Here is a 25571-nt window from a genome sequence, read left to right as displayed (position 1 = left end):
GAGCACTGTGAAAAATCGCTTCTACGGTTCTCCACTGTTCCTCAACTGTTCCACCATAAAGTCTTTGCTCCCAGTCTACCGTAGCTAGTTCTTCTCTCATCCCATTGTAATCTCCTTTGTTTAAGCACAAAACACTAGTATTTGATTTTACCTTCTCACCCTCCATCTGTATTTTAAATTCCACCATATTGTGATCACTCCTTCCGAGAGGATCCCTAACTATGAGATCATGAATCAATCCTGTCTCATTACACAGGACAAGATCTAGGACCGCTTGTTCCCTCGTAGGCTCCATTACATACTGTTCTAGGAAACTATCGCGGATACATTCTATAAACTCCTCCTCAAGGCTGCTTTGACCGACCTAGTTAAACCAATCGACATGTAGATTAAAAATCCCCCATGATAACTGCTGTACCATTTCTACATGCATCAGTTATTTCTTTGTTTATTGCCTGCCCCACCATAATGTTACTATTTGGTGGCCTATAGACTACTCCTATCAGTGACTTTTTGCCTTACTAGTCCTGATTTCCACCCAAATGGATTCAACCTTATCCTCCATAGCACGATGTCATACCTTATTATTGCCTGGATGTCATCCTTAAGTAACAAATCTACACCACCTCCCTTACCATCCCCTCTGTCCTTCCGAATTGATTGATACCCTCGGATATTTAACTCCCAGTCGTGACCATCCTTTAACCATGTTTCAGTAATGGCCACTAAATCATAGTCATTCACGATGATTTGCGCCATCAACTCATTTACTTTTAGCATAGCTAATCCACCTAACTGGCACACCTTTGGACTGTGGGAGGAAACCGGCGCATCCGGAGGAAGCCCACGCAGACACGGGGAGAAAGTGCAAACTACACACACTAACCCAAGGTCAGAATCGAACCGAGTCTCAAGAAGGAATTTAAAACAATTCTTACACACTTGAATAGGCTGTTCACACTGTCCTAACAGGTTTGTGATAAAAATAGTAGTTTGGGCTAGGTACAAAGAGCTGTCTGTGTCTAAGGAACCATGGGTGGAATTCTCCGACCCCCGCAGGGTTGGGGAATCGCCCGGGGGGGGGCGGCGTAAATCCCGCCCCGCTGTGGCCGGAATTCTCCGCCACCTGGGAATCGACGGGGGCGGGAATCACACCCCGCCAGTCGGCGGGCCCCGCGCGCCGATCGGCGTGCCCCCCGTGGCAATTCTCCGGCCCGTGATGGGCCGGAGTCCCGTCGCTGTCAGGCCTCTCCCGCTGACGTGGTTTAAACCACCTCTTGTGCCGGCGGGATTGGCGGTGCGAGCAGGGTCCTTTTGGGGGGGGGGGGGGTGCGCCCACGGTGGCTTGGCCCGTGATCGGGGCCCACCGATCAACTGCCACCAATCTACCTTCCTAGATTGGTGGCAGTTGATATTTAAACAACTGATTCTAAAACTTGCAGTTGTGAACAGAAACTTAAACACAAAGTAGCACGGAACACAGAAAGCTAGTCAGCACCAGCTGCAACAAAGTTGTGCCAAACCCGGTGTATTTCTCACCACACCACCCCCCCCCCCCCCCCCCCCCCCCCCCCCCCAAAAAAAAACCCTGGCAGGAATAAGTAACTCGTGCTGTGGGAGTAAATGTAACTAAATCTCATTACAAGCAACAGGGGCCTGAGGAAAAACCGAAAAATAATTTTCACAATGAGTGATTAGGCACTGCCTTGAGTGTTTAAGGAAGCAGATACAAATGGGGCTTTGAAAAGGTTATGGAATAAACAACTGAAGAGAAAGAAAATGCAGGGCTAGAGGGAAAGGACAGGAGGCTAACTGAGTTGCTGTTACAGAGAGCCAGCCTGGACATAATAGACTGAATGGCCTCCTGTGCTGTAACTATTTTATGAACTGTGAAAGAACCTCCAGTGTATAAGTAGAACTGCAAAACAATCACAACCACTTAAAATTGGCTGACTCTAAAAGGCAAGTGAATTATTTGCCAACTTCAAGAGTTAATTCTGAATAAAATATTACTGCATATTTACTTACGCTGTAGATATTCTGGAAAGTTTGTACAAATCTTAGAAATCTGAAAATATCTTTGCTCACTTTATGTGACTTCTTGCTGAGGCTGGGTGATATGTTGTCACATTCAAATTGACTTCTATGGGCAATAGTGTTTTCCCAGCAGTTTAGAGTTCAGAGCAGGGAAATCACTGGTGTTTATTCACACCGTGAGATTTAATTTCAACTATTTAAGATGACACAAGAAACAAATTGCATTTGGGTTTATAAAACATTTCTAACACTTGACTAGAGAGGAGGGGTTTGTGAATTCTGAAAAGAAGTTTCTCTGTCTTGTGGAAATAAAAAGTGCCAGGACCAAACAAAAAAAGCACGAGTAAAAGCTGATGCAATGAACAAAAAAATCTTGTGTTTAAAAAAAATCAATAAAATATGCAAAGCACACAGCTAAATTTAAATACTTTTGGTATAATTTAATATTTTCCATTTTTATTGTCAACCATTTCCATATGTTACCTTTTGATGTGAAAGAGAATTTGTGTTTTTTGAGAAAAGTATTTTCCACTTGTCAAAATAACTTGTTTAGTGATGGGAAATTGACATTTTTTGTTCTGGCTGTTTGCATCAGACACTTGCAGGTAATGTTTGTCAGTGGAAAGATATAGAATAAAGTTCTAGTCACTCTCTTCAGTTTTAAAGCATGTTCCACCATCAGCACCGCTGTCCTACTTTCTTTTCTTTCAGAGATTAGTCTGAGGCAGAGCTCGCACTGTTATGAATTCGGATCAAGTTAGGACACTTTTGGGACTATCTGAGCTATTTTCAAATTTACCCTTCTTAAAATATAAACTTTCATTTCATCCGGATCCAAACTGAATTTTAATTGGGATACCAGATGTGAAAACAAATTTCAGCAGACTTGGGAACAAGAAACAACTAACTCAGTTGAGCATAGAATGTAGCAATAACATGTGGGGCAGAGGTGACTGGTGGGAGAATAAGGAAATCTGAGGCCTGGGGCTTTGTAATGTCTTCAAGAAGTTGTAGTCTGGTAACTTGGTTGTATTGCTTCAGCTCAGAATACAATTGTTTCTCATCCATTAGAAATGGAGGTCGGGTTGTGCATTGCCATTGAGAATGATGATTATTAGCTGCAAAGACTGGTCCACAAAGTATTGTAGGAGGGAAAACCCATTGTCAGCAATGTTCAAGAAGTGTGGTGAAGCGTGTCGGATCATGCATTGGGGTCAGATGAGAAAAGTGTTGCTTAAGTAATTGAAAATAAATAGTTTTCCTTGAATTGTTGAATCTTTTGTGTATTATATTCATAATTTATAGGTGGGTTGGGAAATGGTCATTGGGGAGATGGTGGCCTCGTGGTAATGTACTGGATTAGTAATTCAGAGGCCCTGGCTAATGCTCTGGCAGCTAGAGGAATTTAAATTCCACCAATTAAAAAAAAAAACTGGAATTGAAAGCTAGTCTCAGAAAATATCATTGATTGTCATAATAATCCATCTGGTTCACTAATGTACTTTAAGGATGAAAATCTGCTGACCTTACCCGGTGTGGCCTATGTGTGATTCCATATCACAGAAATAGGAAATAGCCAAGTAAGCCACTCCATTCAATGGTAATTAGAAATGGGCAATAAATGCTGGCAAAGCTCAGATCCCATTAGAAAATTGCAGCTGTAATGTAGTCTTTTTGGTGGTGTTACTTTTTTAAAAATTCATTCATGGGATGTGTACGTCGCTGGCTGCACATTTATTGCCCTTGAACTGAGTTGTGGATCTGGAGTCACACATAGGCCAGACCAGGTAAGGATGACAGATTTCCTTCCCTAAAGGACATTAGTGAGCCAGTTAGGTTTTGTCGACAATGATTTGATGGTGATCATTGGACTCTTAATTCCAGATTTTTGGGGAATTCAAATTCCACCATTTGCCATGGTGGGATTCGAACCCAAATCTCCAGTGCATTACCCTGGGTCTCTGGATGTTTGGTACAGCACTGTGCCTCCCCATAGAGATGTTTTGTATGTCATGATTGGTATCAAAGAAAATCAACAAAATATTTGGCAGCATGGTGGCGCAGTGGTTAGCACTGCTGCTTCACGGCCCGAGGTCCCAGGTTCGATCCCGGTCCTGAGTCACCGTCCGTATGGAGTTTGAACATTCTCCCCGTGTTTGCGTGGGTTTTGCCCCCACAACCCAAAGATGTGCAGGGTAAGTGGATTGGCCACGCTAAATTGCCCCTTAATTGGAAAAAATGAATTGTGAACTCTTTTTTTTAAAAAAATAAAAAATTTTAATCAACAAAATAATAATGAAAAACATAATGTAAAATTCAACGAGGGAAAAAATATTGCTCTACTTCATATCGGAGCACACTTGTCAAGTTCAGTGTTCACAACAAACACTAAATTTATTGAGGTGTGTGTTTTAAATTTTTTAAATCCAATTGATCCATGAATCAGAGCAAACGTGTTTTAGAATTGATGAAGCCAACTCACGACTTGTGCTGAAAGATTTCATTTATCCAGTAATTAAAATTAAGCAAAGTTTATAACAGCAGGACAATAGGAATTTTCTTTTTACCAAAAAACTTTAATAGTGAATTTGCTTTTAAGTGTCTTCTAACTGGTACTATTCAGTAGGAAATCAGTAAGAGATAGATTTATACAGTATGGATTGAATGACATCTACTTTTAAATATCATGGTGACCAACTACTACAAGATTAATTGGTACATATTATGATCCCAGACCAGACCCCAACAATGGCTAGGATACTGGACAGAAACCCCAATATTTTAATTTTGTAAGACTGGAGGAAAGGATACCTCTCTCCAGGAGCGATTTCACGCAAAATAAGGATATGGTATATTAAAATGTACTTTATTACTAACACAATATTAAAATATCTTTTACATCGCACAAGACGATAGCTTACAGTACCCCTTAAACAATGCTAATCAATACAGTGACACTATAACCCTTAAACGCTCTTTGTTTACACTCAAACAAAAAAACCATCTCAGATCCCAACCACTTTTAAATACAGTTAGCAGCCAGAAATGTTTGCTGTCGAGAGAAGTCTTGAATACTCCACTTTGAAAAAGAGAGATCTTTTGAGACTGCTTAAAGAAAAAGACCTGGCCCCCTGTCAGAATAATGCAGAATCTCTGGCTGTATTTCTACACCTTCCAGCCATAAACTAAAACTTTGAAGAAAACTTAAAACCTGACTGCTTCAACCCCCTGGCTCCTCCCATTAACTACATTATTTTACTAAACTGAACACAATGTATCTCAATAACCACTCTGCAGAGAACCCTCTTAAAGTCCATTAACCCAAACTTTTGCAATGCTTTAGCTGCACCTCTGGCTCTAAAAAGCCCAGATGTCTTGCAAACCATAATTTTTTTAAAACACTACCGCAGCAGTCGTACACACCAACCCAGGATTTTACCCCTTACTGCACCAAATACATACAATACAATATATTTGAAATTCTTACATTCATCACAGTACACAACAATCTACAGTACTTTATCGTACAGTTCTTTAGTACAGCCAATGATCGTTCTGAAATTCAATTTTGGAATAATTTTCAAAATCACAATTTAAGGTTGCTCTGAAGAGGGCTAGATTTATAGAGCACCATATCTTTTGACTTATTGTGTAAGTCAATGATTAATAGTTTACTACTTTCTTAGAACTCGCAGATTTACCACTAGTGCGATTAGACATCTCCTGTAATAAAGTGACAACAATTCCAGTCTGTTACCGAAATCTGCGACATCTACAAACAATCATATTGGATAACAATCCTTTACAGTCTCCTCCTGCACAGGTACGTTATTTGTGGTTCTTTTTATTTGTTGATTTTGTATTTCAGAATTATTACTAAATTATTACTTCACTGCCTAATTCAGATCCTGAGCAATATTCCATTCAAAGTAGTAACATAGTGAGAAATATTTTTGTTATACAAATTAGCCAAGAAAAACACAGGTCGGAGGATTGGGAGCAGTTTAGAATTCAGCAAAGGAGGACCAAGGGATTGATTAAGAACGGGAAAATAGAGTGCAAGTGTAAGCTGGAAGGCGATCAATATTAGTAAGGAAATGGTACTGGGGAAATTGATGAGAGTGAAGGCTGATAAATCCCGGGAAACTTATAATCAACATCCCAGAATACTTAAGGAAGTGGCTGTAGAAATAGTGGACGCATTGGTGGTCATCTACCATGATTCTATAAACTTTGGACCAATTCTAGCGATTGGCTGTCACCTATTTTGTTTTATTTCCCCAAAACAATAGAAGTGGCAGCCAATCACTGATTCATTCTCCAGGCAATGCCCTGACTAATCAGGGTCAAGTGCCTGGTTTAAATTTCAAACAATGTTTGACAGTTATCTGTCAGCCACTATCAATTGGTGCATTCTCCATAGCAACACAACTACCAATCAGAGTCTACATGCCAACCAACCAACATTTTCTTCTCATGCAATATAAATTGTTGTTTTCCCTTTTTATTCTTAAAGTGTCCTGATGAATGCAAGATGAAAAACCTGACATGTCTCTTTTTTCAGCAATACTGAACTTCTCCGTACTACCAAATTACTATTTATGTACAAACATATGGATTCAAGCTGTCTGCCCCCCCCCCCCCCCCCCCCATCTGTTTTGTATTTAGCAGTTTGCAGATAATTACTTCCCTTTCCACTCATTGTTTATTTATTTTCGTAGTCTCTTTCTCATCCCTTTGTCTCTTTATTCAGATTCATGCCTTTTTTATCCCTTAGCGTCCAGTGAAGGGAACACACCGGAACCATCATTATCTGCCTTTTCTTTACCGTACTGGCTGACTTGCTGTGTGCTACTTCCAACATCTATTCTTATTGAGTTCCCACATTTGCAGTTTTTCCTTTTTAAATGACTGCCTTAAGTACCGTAATTTCCGGACTATAAAGCGCACCTGATTATAACCTGATTTTTTTTTTAAATTTTTATTTTGAACATAAATAAGCCGCACACGTATATAAGCCGCAGGTGCTTACCGGTACATTGAAACAAATGAGCTTTACACAGGCTTTAACAAAATACGGCTTGTAACAAAAATAAAAAATTAGCGGTAAAGAATAGCCTACCAAGAAAGTCATTGGTCACTGTGGAGCGAAATCGATCCGATTAAGCTCTTCAGATTAACATAGAATCATCAGTTTGAAACATTAAAAATATATAATAAAAATGAATAAATAAATCATGTGTAAAAAGAAGTCTTTTATTACTGATCGTAATCAAGATATCACCAACCCAGGTGATCACAGTCACTATCCTCCTCTTGTGCACTGAAACCACTGAAGTCATCTCCTTCGGTGTCAGAGTTGAATAGCCTCAGAATTGCTTCATCCGATGTTGGATTGTTTTCATTGTCGCTCACATCACTTTCATCCGGAGGCAAATTTCCCGCTGAGCTCATGCTGCCCTCTTCAACACGCAGCAATCCAGCTTTTCGAAACCCGTTGATGATAGTGGATTTTTTAACAATGCTCCACGCTGTCAGGACCCACTGGCAGACTTGACCATAAGTTGCTCTTCGCATGCGGCCCGTTTTAGTGAAGGATTTCTCCCCACTTGTCATCCAAGCCTCCCACTGAACACGAAGCGCCACCTTAAATGCACGATTTAAACTGATGTCGAGTGGCTGTAAATACTTTGTTGTGCCCCCAGGAATCACAGCTGGAATTGAGTTTGTCCTCTTGATGGCTTCTTTCACAGAATCTGTTATGTGGGCCCTCATGCTGTCCAAAACGAGCAATGCCTTGTTCCTGTGAAAGAATCCTCCCGGTCGCTTGCCGTAGCACTCCGTATGCCATTCATGCATTAGGCTTTCCGTCATCCATCCTTTCTTGTTGACTTTCACAACAATTCCTGTAGGGAATTTTTCTTTTGGTATCATCGTGCGTTTAAAAATCACCATCGGGGGAAGCTTTTCTCCCGATGCCGTGCAACTCAGAACACAGGTGAAGTGCGTTTTTTCATGCCCAGTTGTTTTCAGCATGACGGATGATTCACCTTTCCTGTTGACAGTCCGAGTGAGAGGCAGGTCAAACGTCAGAGGAACCTCATCCATATTTATGATATTGTGCGGGCCAATGGAATGCTCCGCTATCTTTGCATCAATGAATTTGCGGAAGTTTGAAATTTTTTCCTCGTAGTCGGGAGGGAGCTGCTGACACAATCTCGTCCGTACCCTGATGGACAGGCCTTTACGTCTCATAAATCTGAGACACCACGATGGTCCACCTCTAAAATTCTCAAACTTCATTGCGGTGGCGATTGTTTTGGCTTTCAGTCGGATCTGTACAGTTGAAACACCTCGGCCGTCTGCTCTCTGCATGTTGACCCAGTCTTCGAGCTCATTTTCTAGTTCGGGCCATCTGCTTTTCTTCCCTCTGAAAGCTTTAGTTGTCTTTTTGCACTGAGTCAATTCCTCACGCTGCTGTTTCCAACGTCTTATCATCGACTCATTAAGACCAAGCTCTAGTGCAGCAGCTCTATTTCCTTTTCCAACAGCCAGATCGATCGCCTTCAACTTGAAAGCTGCATCATATGCATTTCTCCGTGTCTTTGCCATGATGAGGGTGACAAAATGACTACCGTAATCAGAATGATGGGATGTTTGAGCGCGCTCGATTTAATCTAAACAGTAAACTAAAAAGTTACATTGTTTTACCTTAACCCGTTACGCAATTTCATTGGTTTAGTGAAAGCGGGAAAAATCCATAAATAAGCCGCGTCGTTGTTTAAGCCGCGAGGTTCAAAACGTGGGAAAGAAGTAGCGGCTTATAGTCCGGAAATTACGGTATTCAACTTTCTCTTCTTCATGGCAGTTTTAAGACCATTCTTAACCATTCTTAGAAACTTTGTGATTTATTCCTGGTGAGAGATCCTGCGTTTACTGGGATCTGTATTGTGCCTATATATTTTAGTATTTATTTTAATGCGATTATAAAAATAAAACACTTGTGCTTTTCTTTTAGATTTGTATAAAGGGGAAAATACATATATTCAAATACCTGAACATTGAAGCATGTAAGAGCGTTCCAGATCTCCCAGAATATGATAGAACAAGGCCAATTGGGTTCAATTCATGGTTAGTAATGAAACTTAATAATTTAATCATGGGTAAATTTAGTAATAATGTAAAACACCTGCAGTTTAACATGTCATTTTTCACATTTCATTGCTGATCTCAGTAACCAGGATTCAGTTTCAGGCATGAATTTTGTATCTGCGATTTGGGGCTTTATGGATGATTTTGGAACTTATTTTTAAGTAATCATTAAAACTTTTTCATTCGAAGAGTGAATAAGGGATTAATTCAGAGCCTGATGGGCTGAGATAATGTCAAAATAAATGTTTTCTTCATAAAAAAAGATTAAACTGTTCAGTGGCTACTTCCAAGAGATGTGAATAAAAATAACAACATTTGTTATTTTAATGTACTGTCCAATTATATGGTGCACAGGTATTGTGAGTTCATAGATCCAGCACACTGCCACAGTAGAGGAAGATGTACAATTTTCTGCATAATGAGATCTTAATGGGAGGAAATATTGGACTTCCTTGACAACTCTGAATGCATCATGTGATTAGGGCCTGTTCCTGTGCTGTATTGTTCTTTGTAATTGATGCTGAAGCTTGCAATTCCTAGATTCACTGTTAGGTTTGTTTTAAGTTGCTCTCAGCCCTTAACTGGAAGTTGGCTGTACAACCCTGCAATCGGAAAAAGTGTAACAATAAGTCTTGATTAAATATGTCACCAATGTTGTAAATCCATTATCAAGGACTTTATAGTGGAACATTTAAAAAGCAGTGACAGGATCAGTCAGAATCAACAGGAATTTATGGAGGGAAAACCATGCTTGACAAATTTGTTGGAATTCTTTGAAGATGTAACCAGTACAGGTGACAAGGGGGAGCTAGTCGATGTGGTATACTTGGATTTTCAGAAGGCGCTGACAAAGTCCCGCATAAGAGATTGTTGTGCAAAATTAAAGCGCATGGTATTGGGGGAAATGTATTGAGGTGGATAGAAAACTGGTTGGCAGAGAGGAAGCAAAGAGTAGGGATTAATGGGTCTGTTTCAAATTGGCAGGCAGTGACTAGTGTTGTACCACAGGGATCGGTGCTGGGACCCCAGCTTTTCACAATATAAATTAATAATTTGGATGAGGGAACAAAATGTAACATCTCAAAGTTTGCAGATGATACCAAGTTAGGTGGGAGGGTGAATTGTGACAAGGATGCAGAGATCCTACAGCGTCATCTGGCCAGGTTGGGCGAGTGGGCAAATCAATGGCAGATGCAGTATAATTTGGCTAAGTGTGAGGTTATTCACTTTGGAATCAAAAACAGGAAGGCAGATTACTACCTGAGTGGTTGAAAATTGGGAGAGGGGAGTATGCAGCGGGACCTGGGTGTCCTAGTGCATTGTTCGCTGAAGATAAGCATGCAGGTGTAGAAGGCGGTTAAGAAGGCTAATGGTATGTTGGCCTTCATTGCGAGAGGTTTCGAGTGCAGAAGCAGGGATGAGTTGCTGCAATTGTCCAGGACCTTGGTGAGGCTACATCTGGAGTACTGTGTGCAGTTTTGGTCTCCTTCTCTGAGGAAGGATATTCTTGCTCTCGAGGGAGTGCAGCAAAAATTTACCAGGCTGATTCCAGGGATGGCGGAACTGTCATGAGAGTTTGACTAGGTTGGGATTGTTCTCGCTAGAGTTCAGAAGAATGAGCGGGGATCTCATAGAAACTTATAAAATTCTAACAGCACTAGACAGGGTAGATGCAGAGAAGATGTTACCAATGATGGGTGTGACCAGAACCAAGGGTCACAGTCTGAAGATTCAGGGTAAACCATTTTGGACAGAGATAAGGAGACATTTCTTAACACAAAGAGTGGTGAGTGAGCCTGTGGAATTCATTGCTACAGGAAGTAGTTGATGCTAAAACTTTGAATATCTTCAAGAGGCGGCTGGATACAGCACTTGGGGAGAATGGGATTAAAGGCTATGGGGAGAAAGCTGGATTGGGCTATTGAGTTGGATGATCGTGATGAATGGCGGAGCAGGCTTGAAGGGCCAAAAGGCCGCCTCCTGCTCCTATCTTCAATGTATCTATGTAACAAGTATAACGTGGTTAGAAACAAAATGCTGTAGATGCAGGAAATCTGAAATAAATAGAGAATGCTGAAAATACTCAGCAGGTCGGTGGAGAGGAAAACAGAGTTAACGGCCTGAATTTTCATAATCAAGGCAGGTAGGAGAGCTGAGAAAATTCCCTTCTTGGCCTGCCTGCCTTGGGAGAAAGTACTTGTCAAGGCGGGATCTTCATTGCTAGGGGGGCGGATGTAATCTGGGAATGGGGTCAGGAATCTCTGAATCTGGACCCAATTGCCATTTTTTTTAAAGGGCTCAGTGAAAATCCAGGCCAGTTTTTCAGGTTGATGGTCTATTTTCAGAACAGAGTTCTGATGAAAGATCAACAATCTGAAATATGAACTCTTTCTCTTTGCACAAATGTTGCCTGACCTGCTGAGTATACCCAGATTTTTTTTAGCTTTGTGAGAATAGGCCACCTTTCTGATCATGCACACCACGACTGAACCCTGTGCATTGATTCGCTGCTTAGGCTCACACATGTATTTTGTGTGTTGGGATAGGAAAGAACTAAAAAATAAAATCTGCCACATTAAGCCAGTCAGTCATGAAATTTAACTTAAAACTACAGTTGCGTTCCCACTTCAAAATCTGACCTATTTCTAAAAATATGGTCACGTCTCTGCTTCATTTGTCAAGTAACAAAAAAAAATGAAAAGTAAAAATGATTCCGCTATATTACATGTTTCTCTTGTTACTTATAACTAGGCCAGGCAGCAAAGAACAGAAAGTGGAATGTAATGTTCTACTTTTTCCTTCCCTTACTCCTAAGAGACCAATACCAGGTGGGTTGTGGTTTCATAAATGGCAGCCCATCCATTACTGTTCCTCAGCCCAGCATGAACAGGTAGGTGGTCAGTTTAACTGACTATCTGAAGATAAACAGTCTGAATCCGGTGAGACATTATTGTTGAAAAAGCAGACACTACAAAAAGCTTTGACATGTCTCTTTTTTCAACAATAATGTATCACCGGATTTAAACTGTCTAACTTTAGATAGTAAGAAGTCTTACAACACCAGGTTAAAGTCCAACAGGTTTGTTTCAAACACGAGCTTTTGGAGCGAGGTATGTTCCAGAAACATTTATATAGACAAAGTCAGAGATGCTGGACAATGCTTGGAATGCGAGCATTTGCAGGTAATCAAATCATTACAGATCCAGGGAGAGGGATAACCACAGGTTAAAGAGGTGTGAATTGTCTCGAGCCAGAACAGTTGGTGGGATTTTGCAAGTCCAGGCCAGATGGTGAGGGGTGAATGTAATGCGACATGAATCCAAGATCCCTGTTGAGGCCACATTCATGCATGCGGAACTTAGCTATAAGTTTTTGCTTGGCAATTCTGCGTTGTCGCGTGTCCTGAAGACCGCCTTGGAGAACGCTTACCCGGAGATCAGAGATTACCCCACTACTGGCCTTCAAACAACTGCGCAACCTCAAACAAACCATTGTTTGCAGCAAATTACCCAGCCTTCAGAACAGCGACCACGACACCACACAACCCTGCCAGGGCAATCTCTGCAAGACATGCCAGATCATCGACTTGGATACCACCATTACACGTGGTAACACCACCCACCAGGTATGCGGCACATACTCGTTCGACTCGACCAATGTAGTCTACCTCTTACGCTGCAGGAAAGGATGTCCTGAAGCGTGGTACATTGGCGAGACCATGCAGACACTGCGACAACGAATGAACGGACATCGTGCGACAATCACCAGGCAGGAATGTTCCCTTCCAGTCGGGGAACACTTCAGCAGTCAAGGGCATTCAGCCTCTGATCTCCGGGTAAGCGTTCTTCAAGGCGGTCTTCAGGACACGCGACAACGCAGAATTGCCGAGCAAAAACTTATAGCTAAGTTCCGCACGCATGAGTGCGGCCTCAACAGGGATCTTGGATTCATGTCGCATTACATCCACCCCCCACCATCTGGCCTGGACTTGCAAAATCCCACCAACTGTTCTGGCTCGAGACAATTCACACCTCTTTAACCTGTGATTATCCCTCTCCCTGGATCTGTAATGATTTGATTACCTGCAAATGCTCGCATTCCAAGCATTGTCCAGCATCTCTGACTTTGTCTATATAAACGTTTCTGGAACATACCTTGCCATTCACCTGAGGAAGGAGCTGCACTCCGAAAGCTCGTGTTTGAAACAAACCTGTTGGACTTTAACCTGGTGTTGTAAGACTTCTTACTGTGCTCACCCCAGTCCAACGCCGGCATCTCCACATCATAACTTTAGATAGTCAGTTGAAAAAAGAGATATGTCAAAGCTTTTTGTAGTGTCTGCTTTTTCAACAGTACTCTAGGTATATACTACCAAATAACTATTTGATTCATTGTTGTAGAATTCAATTAAGTTGAAAGGAAAGGCAGATGTAATACAGTACTTTATCAGTTTATTAAACATTATTGTTAGATAACATTTACCGTGTTGAAGATTTTGTCCAACAATATGTAGAGTGCACGAATTTAGAGAGAATGTCAAAATGAGTTAACACTTGTTGACTGTACTGTAATTTGTCAGCGGTATCAAACTGTTAAAGTCAGTGCTATCTGCCAAATCTCATTCATTTCCCTTATTCTGAATTCTCATTACAGCATTAATTAAGTAGGACCCAGGCAGATTGTTTTTGGCATTATAGTAACTGCAGTTCCTTAGACATCCTGCTGGGAGATTAAAGACAATTTCAATACCTTTTGAATCTAACATTAAAATAAGTTTAAATAGGAGTGGCCCTTGACCTACTTTTTTAAATTTTAATCAGTTGTTACATTAATTCTGTGGTGAACCATAGGGTACCCCTAGTAATAACTTCTATTGCTAAACTCTTCTTCAGAACAGTCAGTGGTGGTTCTCAGATGTCATTTGCACAATGAATACTCAAATAAGTAAATGCTTGGAACTTGGTCTACCTTAAAGTGATTGAGTTAGTGTGCTTTTAATTACTGAACTCAGTGTCCTGGAACAGCTCTTGCTCTAGACAGACCAGGCCGTCCTGATCTGTCAATGCTTTTTATAAATTCAGACTTGCGATTATTACACTTTGTTGTTTTGAATTAATAGTGCCCCCTGTTATTGCAAAAGCAGAAAATGCTGGCAATACTCAGCAGGTCACGGGTGAAGAATTAAAATGTAAGGCATCCGGAAGCTCCGGGTCATGCTGACAAACCAAACGATGGAGATGATCCAGTAAAACAATCGCCCAATCTGCATTTGGCCTCCCCAACATAGAGGAGCGATCACTGATAATATAAATACACTATGCAAAATCAAAAGTACAAATAAATCACTGTTTCCCTTGGAAGGAATGTTTGAGACCCTGTATGGTGAGACAGTGGTGAAAGACGTCTGTATGGAAATGTGGTGAATGGGTATTGGTGGTAACTGAAGAGAAGAGTAGGGAGCAGTTCCTCCAGAATGCTGAAAGAGACGGGGAAGATGTGTTTGATGGTAGCAGTGCACAGGTAATGTTGGAAGTGGTGGAGGATGATCATTGTGAGGAGATTGGTGGGTTAGAAGGTCTGGTGGGTTAGAAGGTCAGGAGCATCCTATTGCCCTTGTGGGAAGAATTGGAAGGGGTGAGAAGAGATGTGCAGGAAATAGGTCGGACACGATTCAGGGCCCACTCAACTAATGTGGAGGAGAATCCGCAATTGAGGAAAAAGGATAAGATATTAGATGCCCAGGTGTGAAAAGCTGCATCATCAGAAGAGATGTGATGGAGAAACTGATAGAATGTAATAAAATCCTTACAGGAAGTGAGATGGAAGGAAGTGTAATCACAAAATCTGTGGGGGGAAAATTATGGCAGGAAAGGGAAAAATTGAAGTCAGAACATTTAATGGAAATGGTGGAAATTGAAATTACGTTGATGAGATGTTATATTTTGGGAAGAGCAAGAAGTGGTGCCAATGTAGCATCAGTTTTTGGAGAAAGACTTGAGGGAGGAGACCTGTATGAGACTGGAACAAAGAATGTTCCACGGATACCAGAAAAAGACAGGCAAGGTAAGGCACCTATGAATTTCCCGAGTAACATTTTATTTGGAGAAAGTGATTGGAGTCAAAGGAGAAATTGTTCAAAGTAAGAACAAGTGCAGCCAAGTGGAGGAGGGTGATGGCAGATGGGGACTGGCTGGGCCTCCATTCAAGGAAGAGGTGTACGCTCTGCAAGCTGTCCCGGTTAGATGGAGGTTGGACAAGACATCCTGGATGAAAGGTTAGAAGAAGTGATGGAGGATGGTGGAAGAGCCACACACATCAATGCAACAATACTGGAACAGGGGTAAAAAATAGAACCATAATAGGAAAAAAAGTTCCCTGGGGGAAAATATGGTCAGAAACAATGGGCTGGCGTCGGGATTCTCCATATCACCAGTAGCCCAGGATTTCCCGGCTGCCCACAATGGGAAACCCCATTGGCCGACTGGCGAGGCGGAAAATCTCGGGGCGCACCGCACCAGATTTCTGGTGCGGCGGAAAGGAGAATTCTGCCCAGTAACAGATAGACGTGTTTGTAGCTCTAGGGAAGGAATAAAAACAGGCTATGTGGATGAAGGCTACAGAGGCAATGGGGCAGGAGGAGATCTCGAGAGGATCCGTGACAGTCCAGGAGGGGAGATGGGAGGTGTTAGAGAGTTCTAAATATATGAAGCTTTTGAACCAGCAGTGAGAAAGCTATTGAGAATACAAATTAAACCAGTAAAAATGATGTTCCACTTAGTGTGGTTGGTTTATATTGAAGGAAATATTTGTGTGACCAGTATCCAGCATAACTTGCTGCTGATAAAGTTGTGGCCATGTGAAATTTAAGTAGTGTTGATAAGTTAACACTGCATTCAATTTTTGTAGGTTTTTGCCACCATCTTTCCTTCAGTTAGGTTTTCTTGTTTTTGATCTTTACTCTTTCTGCAGTCACGAAGACTATTTTGCGGGCCGACCGTATGGAGCACTGGATTCTGGCTTCAACAGTGTTGACAGTGGAGATAAGAGGTGGTCTGGAAATGAGGTACGTGGCTCAGTATCTTTTTTTAAAAGAATACTTGTAGCCAGTGTTTCACAGATCTGTTTCAATATCCATTACAAGTATCAATAGCTTTTTTAAAACCTTTCACACTTTAAATCTATACACTGATCATAATAAAAAATTAACACTGCTCCTGATCAATGCACTGCATTTTGTGCTTGCTGCACTGGAAAAGTTGATCAAGTGAGTTCCTTTTGGCACTTAATGATTTAACTACCATATTCCCTTATGTTGCTTGCTGCATAATCGGTTTGGAAGCTATGGTTAATCCAAGTCAATCTTTTATATTGCTAGGATTGTTGGTTCTTGGCTCGCAGTGCCGAGAAACACCACGCTATTTACCAGTTCTATCCGGGGGCCTCAGCAAGGAACATCCGGCTGAGGTCACTCTTAGTCCCGTTTCCTGCACTGAGGAACTCCTCTCGCCATTTTTAAATTGCGTCCCAATCTCACAACCTCCCGACGTGACCTCCAAACCTTCCCCTCCTCCCCAAAGCCAGTAACTCCATCAAATCCATGCAGCCCCGCCGGGCCTGACCCCACATGGGCACCTTGGCAGCTCCAGGCTGGCGCCCAGGTGACATTGCCAGGGTGGCAACCTGCCACTTGGGGGGGCCTCCGATCCCCTGGGAGACCCTCTCAAGTGCCATGTCATCTGGCCTCCTTTTGTGGCATCCAACACTGAACAGCACTCGCTTGAGGTTTCCATGGCAAAGGAGTTAGATTCCAACGTCTTGGGTAGACCATGGGAGAGCATATTAGAGTGAGACTAGCTGTCTCACTCTAATATGCAAATTCTATGATTCTTCTATGATTTGCAAAATAGGAATTCGATAGCGATGTCTCGTGAGATCGCCCATAGGCATATTCTACGGTACTGCTCTATTTGTAGATTATAATATTCCAGTATACATTGTGTGACGTCCACTGCGATGGTATTAATTAAGTTATGTTATATGTGTGAAATAAAGTGTTGCCTTTCAAATTGCAGCCCACAGATGAGTTTTCTGATCTACCGCAGAGAATGGCTGAAATTGCAAAAGAGCAACGGCATCGTCGAGAGAGTCAATATCACGAACATCGAGCTGCACCAGTTGTGACAAATGGCACAGGTAAAATAAATTCAGTGTGCAACAGAAACACCCTCATTAAGTGAGTACGGTCAGAATAGATGACACACCCATTGAAAATATAGAAGCATTATGTGATTGTTAACATTTCTTTCATTTAAAACTTGGGTTATGCGCTGCAAACCAGCCATAGAATGTAATCAGAGCAAGATGGAATATCACTTGATAGGCTGTTTTTGGTGTGGCTTGTAATATTTAAGATATTTAAACAAGCTTTGGTCTCTTGCATGTTTTTCAGATACTTTTCATTGTAAAGTTTGCCACAACTTTCAAAATCAGAACTTTGCCCTATTAATCCAATTCTTCCTTCACTTTGAATAGCCCACACATGTACAAATACTGTTCAGAAAAATATTCTTTCATTTCTCCAAGTGTCAGAATTCTGATTCTGCTGTGATTCTTAGATTATTGGACCAACAATTAGATTAGATAATTAAACTAGGCATCCAGATGTTATTCCAATTAATAGAATATCTTATTTTCAGATTGTTTGGTAGAGTCGTGACATATGTGTGACTTTTCAGAGTTAAAGAGAGCAGATTTGCATGCTGAAATTTGTGCTGCAGAAAGATGCAATTAAGTTCCAACCCCAAGAGTCTACATTTGTGAAGTCTGGATACATGTCAGGACAAACAAGTTGGACTTCCTCTGATACTGAAATTGATAGAGCTCATAACTTTAATTTTGCTTGTTGATTATTTGAACATTCATGAGGCAAGGGAACAAATCTTTGCCCACTACCTAGCTTGAAAATGAATAGGTAGTATGAAAGGGCAAAGTTTCCCCCCTACCACAAACACCACCGCACCACATACATACATACACAGACACACTGGGCGGGATCCTCCTGCAATTGGCAGGATGGCCCGGCGCCAAGAACGGCGCAAACCACTCCGGCGTCGGGCTAACCAGAAGTTGCAGAATCCTCCGCACTTCCAGGGGCTAGGCTGGCGCCCGAGGGGTTGGCGCCGCAACCAGCGCCAAAGGGCTGGCGCATGTGCAGAACCGCTGGCATGATTCCGCACATGCGCAGACCGGCCAGCGTGTTTCCTGCGCATGCGCAGGGGGGTTTCTTGTCTGAGCCGGCCATGGCGGAACCCTACAGAGGCCAGCGCGGAAGGAAGGAGTGCCCCCACAGCACAGGTCCACTCGCAGATCCGTGGGTGCCGATCGAGGGCCAGGCCACCGTGGCCCCCCCCCCCCCCCGAGGCCGGATACCCCCACGCCCCTCCGAGGACCGCACCAGCCGGCCTACCAACCAGGTCCCGCCTTGTGGGACCGTGTCCATTTCACACCGGTGAGACTGGCCAAAAACCGACGGCCGCTCGGCCCATCGGGGCCCGGAGAATTGCCGGGCGGGCCGCTGCAAATGGCCTCCAACCGGCATGGTGTAAACCCCACCCCCGCCCGAAAACCGGCGCCGGAGAATACGGCAGAATCGGAGAATCCTGCCCACTGTATTAATTGGCAACAAATTTGATATAATTCAAAACTTCATTCCAATAATTGCAATTGAATCTACATTATAAAGAATCATTGTCTACAGCACCAAATTAGATTATTTGATCTATTGTGACGAGTATAGAGATTGTTACATATTATATTTTATATTTGTGGCAATATGTTATTAAAAACCCTGGTTTAAAATACATACAGGCTGTAATTAAAGAGTTGTACAAGATGAGATAATGATTGATTTTAACAATTTATTTGTTTACAGAGAGATGGCGAATGAGATACTGTTTTTAATTGCTGGAGATTCCCTCGAGAATAAATAATTCATGAGGGATTGTATTTAGTCCTATCTAAGCATGTGATGGAACATCTTAATGGGGCATAGATGATGTAATTAATGGGAGGAGCCAGGTCTGTGCAGTTTTGCCATATGCTGTTGGGTTGAGCAAAAGAGTGACAAGACAGACAGATTTTCAGGTTGTTCCTGAAAAGGGTCTGTCTCTCTCCAAATATTTGCACAGGTTATCACGTAACCTGTTTTGTTAACTGTACTTATATGTGGCATTTGAACTATATTGGGTTGCTTAATTTAAATTAGTGGCAGCAGAGATAGTAAGTTAAAGTTTTTCTTTTTATTTAAGAACTGTTAATTGTAATGCTATTTCTTTTATGTTAATGTGGTTAATTCTGTGTTTAAATTGAAGTTGTTTTTAAACATTAAAGATGAGTCATCATTCCTGAGGTGAAATATCCTTTCCTCACAAATTGAAAATTGTTGAGGTTTCTCATCCAGTATCCTAACAAAAATTGGGGTCTGCTCTGGTATCCTAACACTGGCATATTTATGCCTGCTCTTTTGCTGGGATAATCCAGAACTAATTCTACTGCCTTACTTTCTCTATAATTTTGAGGTTTTTTTGTTTCAAACATTTTTTTTTGTTTTCCTGAAAATATGTCATTGAAGGGCAGCAAGGTGGCGCAGTGGGTTCACCCTGCAGCCTCACAGCGCCGAGGTCCCAGGTTCGATCCCGGCTCTGGGTCACTGTCCATGTGGAGTTTGCATATTCTCCCCGTGCTTGCATGGGATCCACCCCAAACCCAAAGATGTGCAGGCGAGGTGGATTGGCTATGCTAAATTGCCCCTTAATTGGAAAAAATTACTTGGGTACACTAAATTGTTTTTTAAAAAGATGTCATTGGTTTCTGAATCAACCACTCTCAGCACCAATCCTTTTGTTTTAAGATTTAAATTTTTTTTTACAGAACTTATTAATTTTTTCCAATTAAGGGGCAATTTAGCGTAGCCAATTCACCGACCCTGCACATCTTTGGGTTGTGGGGGTGAAACTCCACATGGACAGTGACGCAGAGCCGGGATCGAAGCTGGGACTTCGGCACCATGAGGCAGCAGGGCTAACCCACTGCACCACCGTGCTGCCCCTCAGCTCCAATCCCGTGCACCAATAATCTTTTGTGTCAAGAAAAAAAATCTCTAATCTCTCTTCACTTTTCTTTTTTTTAAATAAATTTAGAATACCCAATTATTTTTTTCCAATTAAAGGGCAATTTAGTGTGGTCAATCCACCTAACCTCCACATCTTTGGGTTGTGGGGGTGAAACCCACGCAGACATGGGGAGAATGTGCAAACTCCACATGGCCAGTGACCCAGGTCCGGGATTCGAACCCGGGTCCTCAGCGCCACTGTCCCAGTGCTATCCACTGCGCCACATGCTGCCCTCTCTTCACTTTTTAATGTTCAATGATGACCCCTGGCCACTCTTGTCATTTATTCCCCAACCAAAGATAAATGTTTACATGTTCACTCTATCAGACTCTTAATAATTCATGAAACTTCTTGTAAATCTCTTCTGCTATAATGGAAATATTACAATTCCCTCCGCTTAACTAGAGTTTCTCATAATTACAATTCCCACTAATTATAGTGGGTGTGGTTGAGTGAACATAGTCTGCTATACATGTGCACACACACCCATATAAATATAGGGTGGGTGCTGAAAGGATATTTCCCATTTTATTTTAAAGTTTCCATTTACGATGGAGATGAGAAGAAATGTTTTCTCTGAGAGTCCTGAGTCTTTGGAATGCTCTTGGAAAGTGGTGGAGACAGTGTCATTGAATATTTTTAAAAGAAGTAGATAGATTCTGGACTGATAAGGGAGGCAAAGGGTATTGGGAGTAGACGGAATGTGGAATTGAGCGCACGATCACATCAGCCGTGATCTTATTAACTTGAATGGCCTACTCCTACTACTAATTTGTATGTATGTACGCCATCAAGTATAATGGCTGCTGTGTGCTAAATCAAGTTGCTGTCACTGGGAAACAGCACTTATCTCTCAATTGCCCACATACCTTGGAAAGTGTTCCGAAGTGTTGCTTTCCAAGGAAATGCACTTTAAGCAATGAGTTTAAACCCACACTGGGAGGGTGATTCTCTGGCTCTGGCTCCTGTGCTGAATCCAGGGTAGTGACAAGCAGTAAATCTTTTGAAGAGAGAGTACCCACCAGCTCCCCAAAGCTTTGACTCTGTGACATCAGGCAAACAAGTAACAGTTAAAAATTGTTAAAAATAAATGGAGAATTAGATATGATATAACCAAAAACTGTGACATTGATGTTATGTGAATAGTTAATCATTTTTACTTTGTGTGATATAAGGGGCTACCCATTTTAAACGTGGATTTTTAAAAAATTAGTTCCTGGGATGTGGATGCCGCTGGCTGGACCAGCATTTGTTGCCCATCCCTAATTGCCCTTGAACTGAGTGGCTTGCAAGGCCACTTCAGACGACATTTAAGAGTAACCCCATTGAACATAAGAACTAGGAGCATGAGTAGGTCATCTGGCCCTTCGAGCCTGCTCTGCCATTCAAGGAGATCATGGCTGATCTTTTGTGGACTCAGTTCCACTTTCCGGCCCGAATACCAAAACCCTTTATTTTCCAAAAAACTATTTATCTTTATCTTGAAAACATTTAATGAAGTAGCAGTAGCTGCTTCACTAGGCAGGGGATTCCATAGATTCACAGCCCTTTAGGTGAAGAAGTTCCTCCTAAGCTCAGTCCTAAATCTACTTCCTCTTATTTTGAGGCTATGCCTCCTAGTTCTGCTTTCACCCGCCAGTGGAAACAACCTGCCCGCATCTATCCTATCTATTCCCTTCATAATTTTATGTGTTTCTATAAGATCTCCCCCCCCCCCGCCCCCTGCGCATCCTTCTAAATTCCAACGAGTACAGTCCTAGTCTATTCAACCTCTCCTCGTAATCGTAATCCATTGCTGTTGGTCTGGAATCACATGTAGGCCAGACTAGATAAGGACAGATTTCTTTCCCTAAAGGACATTAGTGAACCAAATAGGTTTTTACAACAATCAACAATGGTTTCACGGTCATCATTAGACTTTTAATTCAGATTTTTATTGAATTCAAATTGCACCATATGCCGTGGCGGGATTCAAACCCAACTGCCCAGACCCTGGGTCTCTCAATGGCAATACCAGTGTTGTAAATGATGTGGGATGTAGTCCTCCCATCCCTGAGATTGTCCTGGTGAATCTGCGAAATCTGCACATGGTGCTTTGACTATTGATTAATCATCGCCTGTAAAAATTACGTTTGCAGCCTATGTCACTATTTATAAACCCTAAACTCTCCAACTTTTTAAATACTGAAAGCAATTTAATTTATTTGCTCTGAAAAAATTCTGGAAAGGCAAAGACTGAAGTGGATTCACAGTGGATGTTTTGTGAGGTAAATAATTTGTAACTAGAAGCTTGTTGAATTTATTTTTATATCTTTATTGCAGTTGAACATTACCTAGAGCAGATTGATTACATTGATAGCTGTGCAGCGGAAGAGGAGGAGGAAGAAATGCGATTGTCAAAGCGTCCTGACTCCACCAGTCTCAGCTCCCAATTCATAGCATATATTGAACGACGGCGTGTTAACCATGAGGTAACTCTTCAATTCATGCCTAAAACCAATGATAATATTTGCATGTAATGATTTTTTAAAAATTCATTCACAGGATGTGAGTGTCACTGTCAAGCCAGCATTTATTGTCCATTCTTACTTCCCCTTGAGAAGATGTTGGCGGGCTGCATTCGTGTAGCGATAGAATTCATTAGGTGAAGTTATTCTCAAAGTGCTGTTCGGCTGGGAGTTCCAGATCTTGGGCCAGTAATAAGTTCCCGAACAGGTGAAGTAATATGACGACTAGTGGCTTTTCACAGTAACTTCATACTTGTGACAATAAAAGGTTATTATTATGAAGGAACAGCAATATAGTCCCAAACCAGTTGAGGGGGGGGGAAGGGGCGGGTGAGGGGGGGAAAGGAGGAGGGTGGGGGAGAGGGACGGGGGGAGGGGGAGGGGAAAGGGGGGAAGGAAGGAAAGGGAAGGGGGTGGGGAAGGTGGAAGGGGGGAGAAGGGGAAGGGGGGTGGGGAAGGTGAAAAGAAGGGAAAGGAGGGGGAGAGGGGAAAGGGGGGAGGGGAGAAAGGGAAGGGGAAGTGGGGAAAGGGGGTGGGGGAGGGGGGAGGGAAGTGTGGAAAGGGGGAGGGGTAAAGGGGTGGAGAAGGGAAGGGGGAAGGAAAAGGAGGGGGGAAGAGGGGGGAGGGAGGGGGAGAAGGAGAAAGGGGGTGGGAAGGTGAAAAGGGGAAGGGGTAGGGGGAAAGGGAGGAGAGGGGAGAAGGGGGAGGGGAGTGGGGAAAGGGGGGAGGGGAGGGGTGAAGGGGAAGCGGGGGTGAAGACTTACAAGTGGCGGTGTTCCCAGACCCTGCTCTCCATCTTCTCATCCTAGGTAGCAGAAATAGTGGTGTTGGGAGGTGCTGTTGAGGAAACATTGGTGAGTTACTGCAGTGCAGGTTGTAGATGATACTGAAGCTAGAATTGGAGGGAATTAATATTTAAGATGGTGAGTGGGATGCCAATCAAGCGGGATGCTTTGTAATGGAAGATATCGAGCTTCTGTGCAGATGTGCAGATTAGGTGGTTTGACCATGCTAAATTGCCCGTAAGTGTCCAATGGTTAGATGGGTTACGGGGATAGGATGGTGGAGTGGGCCTCGGTAGGGTGCTTTTTCAGAGGGTTGGTGCACACTCGATGGTCCAAATGACCTCCTGCATTGTGCCTCTATAATTTTTGAATGTCTTTGCAGATGTTTGTATCCAAGCAAATGCAGTGTTTCATTCCACTCCTGACTTCCTGTAGATAGTGAAAAGACTTTAGGAAATCATTCAACAAAATATCAAACCGCTGACTTGATATTGTAATCACAGTATTTATGTTGCTGAGGCAGGTTTCTGATCAGTGGTTTATTTATTCACTCATGGGAAGTGGGTATCACTGGCTCGGCCAGCATTTATTGCCCATCTCTAATTGCCTTTGAGAAGGTGGCGGTCAGCTACCGTCTTGAACGACTGCAGTCCTTGTGGTTTAGGTATACCCACAGTGGACTTCCGGTGGCGACTATGAAGGACTAAGTCGCACATTTGGTGGCTCCTGCTCGGGGTGGGCTTTTGGACCTTTTCCCCTGATTTTTTACGGGACTTGATTTGAAAAATCGATGGTCGAGGCAATTGTGTACACATCGTGCATGGAGAGGAGGGCTAGAAGTGCTCGCAAAGGCAGAAACAGACGGACAGAGAAGACTTGGGCTGAAGTTGCTGTGGGAGAAAGCATGGCGGATGACCGGACCTCTGGCTTGTCGACCCAACGGTCAACGGAGCAGCTGATGCAAATTATCCAGGAGGGCTTCGCCAAGCAGAAGCTGGACTGCTTGAACCCGCTTAAAGAGTCAGTTGCGCGGCTGGTGCTTAGATTGGACGATCCAAAAAGTAGAGAAGGCGCTGGCTGACCAGGAGGAACATCAAACTGCGGTGGAGTTGGAGAGACCAGCAGAAAAGGCTCCTGGAGAAGGTGGAGGACCTAGAGAATCGGTCCCACTGGCAGAACTTGAGAATCGTTGCGCTCCCGGAGGGGTCCAAGGGAGCGGTCGCTGGTGCATACATAGTGGACATGTTCGAGAAGCTGCTGGGGGATGGGGCATTCTCCCGACCCTTGGAGGTGGACAGGGCTCACAGCGCTCGCGAGGAAGCCACGAGTGGGAGACCCCCCCCCCCACCCCCCCCCCCCCCCCCCCCCCCCCCCCCCCCCCCCCCCCCCCCCCACCCCCCGGAGGGCAATGATGGTGAGATTCCACAAGTATTTGGATAAGGAGCGTATTTTACAGTGGGCCAAGCAGACACGGAGCTGTAAAGGGGAGAACAGTATCCTGTGGATTTATCGGGACCTGAGTGTGGAGGTGGCCAGAAGAGTGGGGTTTAACCAGATCAGGTTGACCCTTTTCAAGAAAAAGGTGAAGTTCGGACTGCTGTATCCGCCCATCTCTGGGTCATGTACAAGGAGCAACATTTTTATTTTGAGTCGCCTGAGGAAGCGCTGGACTTTGCGAAAACGAAAGGACTGGTGGCAGACTGAGAACTTTTGAACTTTGCTGTAATGTTCATGTTTTTAACAGTTTCTTGTTTTTCGTTTTTTGGACACTATTTGTAATGCCTTCTGTATTGATTTGGGGCCAGTTGCAGAGCTGAGTGAGTTAAACTTTATATTTGCACTGTTGGGGATGGAGGTGTGTTTGTTTAGATGCTGGACCTCTTGCTTGATCTTTTCTTTGTTAAGCGTTTTTTTATCTG

The 25571-nt window shown here is 42.8% G+C and overlaps 1 protein-coding gene across 21 annotated transcripts in view; it reads left to right on the top strand.

The window, feature by feature from the left end:
* The window catches only part of lrch3 (leucine-rich repeats and calponin homology (CH) domain containing 3), a 228224-nt gene that overhangs the window by 129041 nt on the left and 73612 nt on the right, over positions 1 to 25571 (top strand). For all 21 annotated transcript variants that reach the window (XR_005462855.1, XR_005462853.1, XR_005462854.1 and 18 more), the window contains exons 5-9: positions 5724 to 5860; positions 9056 to 9168; positions 16159 to 16252; positions 17262 to 17382; positions 22683 to 22831. Coding sequence is in view for 18 of the 21 variants with exons in the window: in XM_038816115.1 (XP_038672043.1) it covers positions 5724 to 5860; positions 9056 to 9168; positions 16159 to 16252; positions 17262 to 17382; positions 22683 to 22831 (614 nt within the window). In the remaining 3 variants the exon portion in view is untranslated. The remainder of the gene's footprint in view (positions 1 to 5723; positions 5861 to 9055; positions 9169 to 16158; positions 16253 to 17261; positions 17383 to 22682; positions 22832 to 25571) is intronic.

The sequence above is a fragment of the Scyliorhinus canicula genome, chromosome 13 (assembly GCF_902713615.1).
Source record: "Scyliorhinus canicula chromosome 13, sScyCan1.1, whole genome shotgun sequence".
Lineage (NCBI taxonomy): Eukaryota > Metazoa > Chordata > Chondrichthyes > Carcharhiniformes > Scyliorhinidae > Scyliorhinus > Scyliorhinus canicula.
The sequence above is the reverse complement of the archived record's forward strand: the minus strand, read 5'-3'. Positions and strand labels throughout refer to the sequence as shown.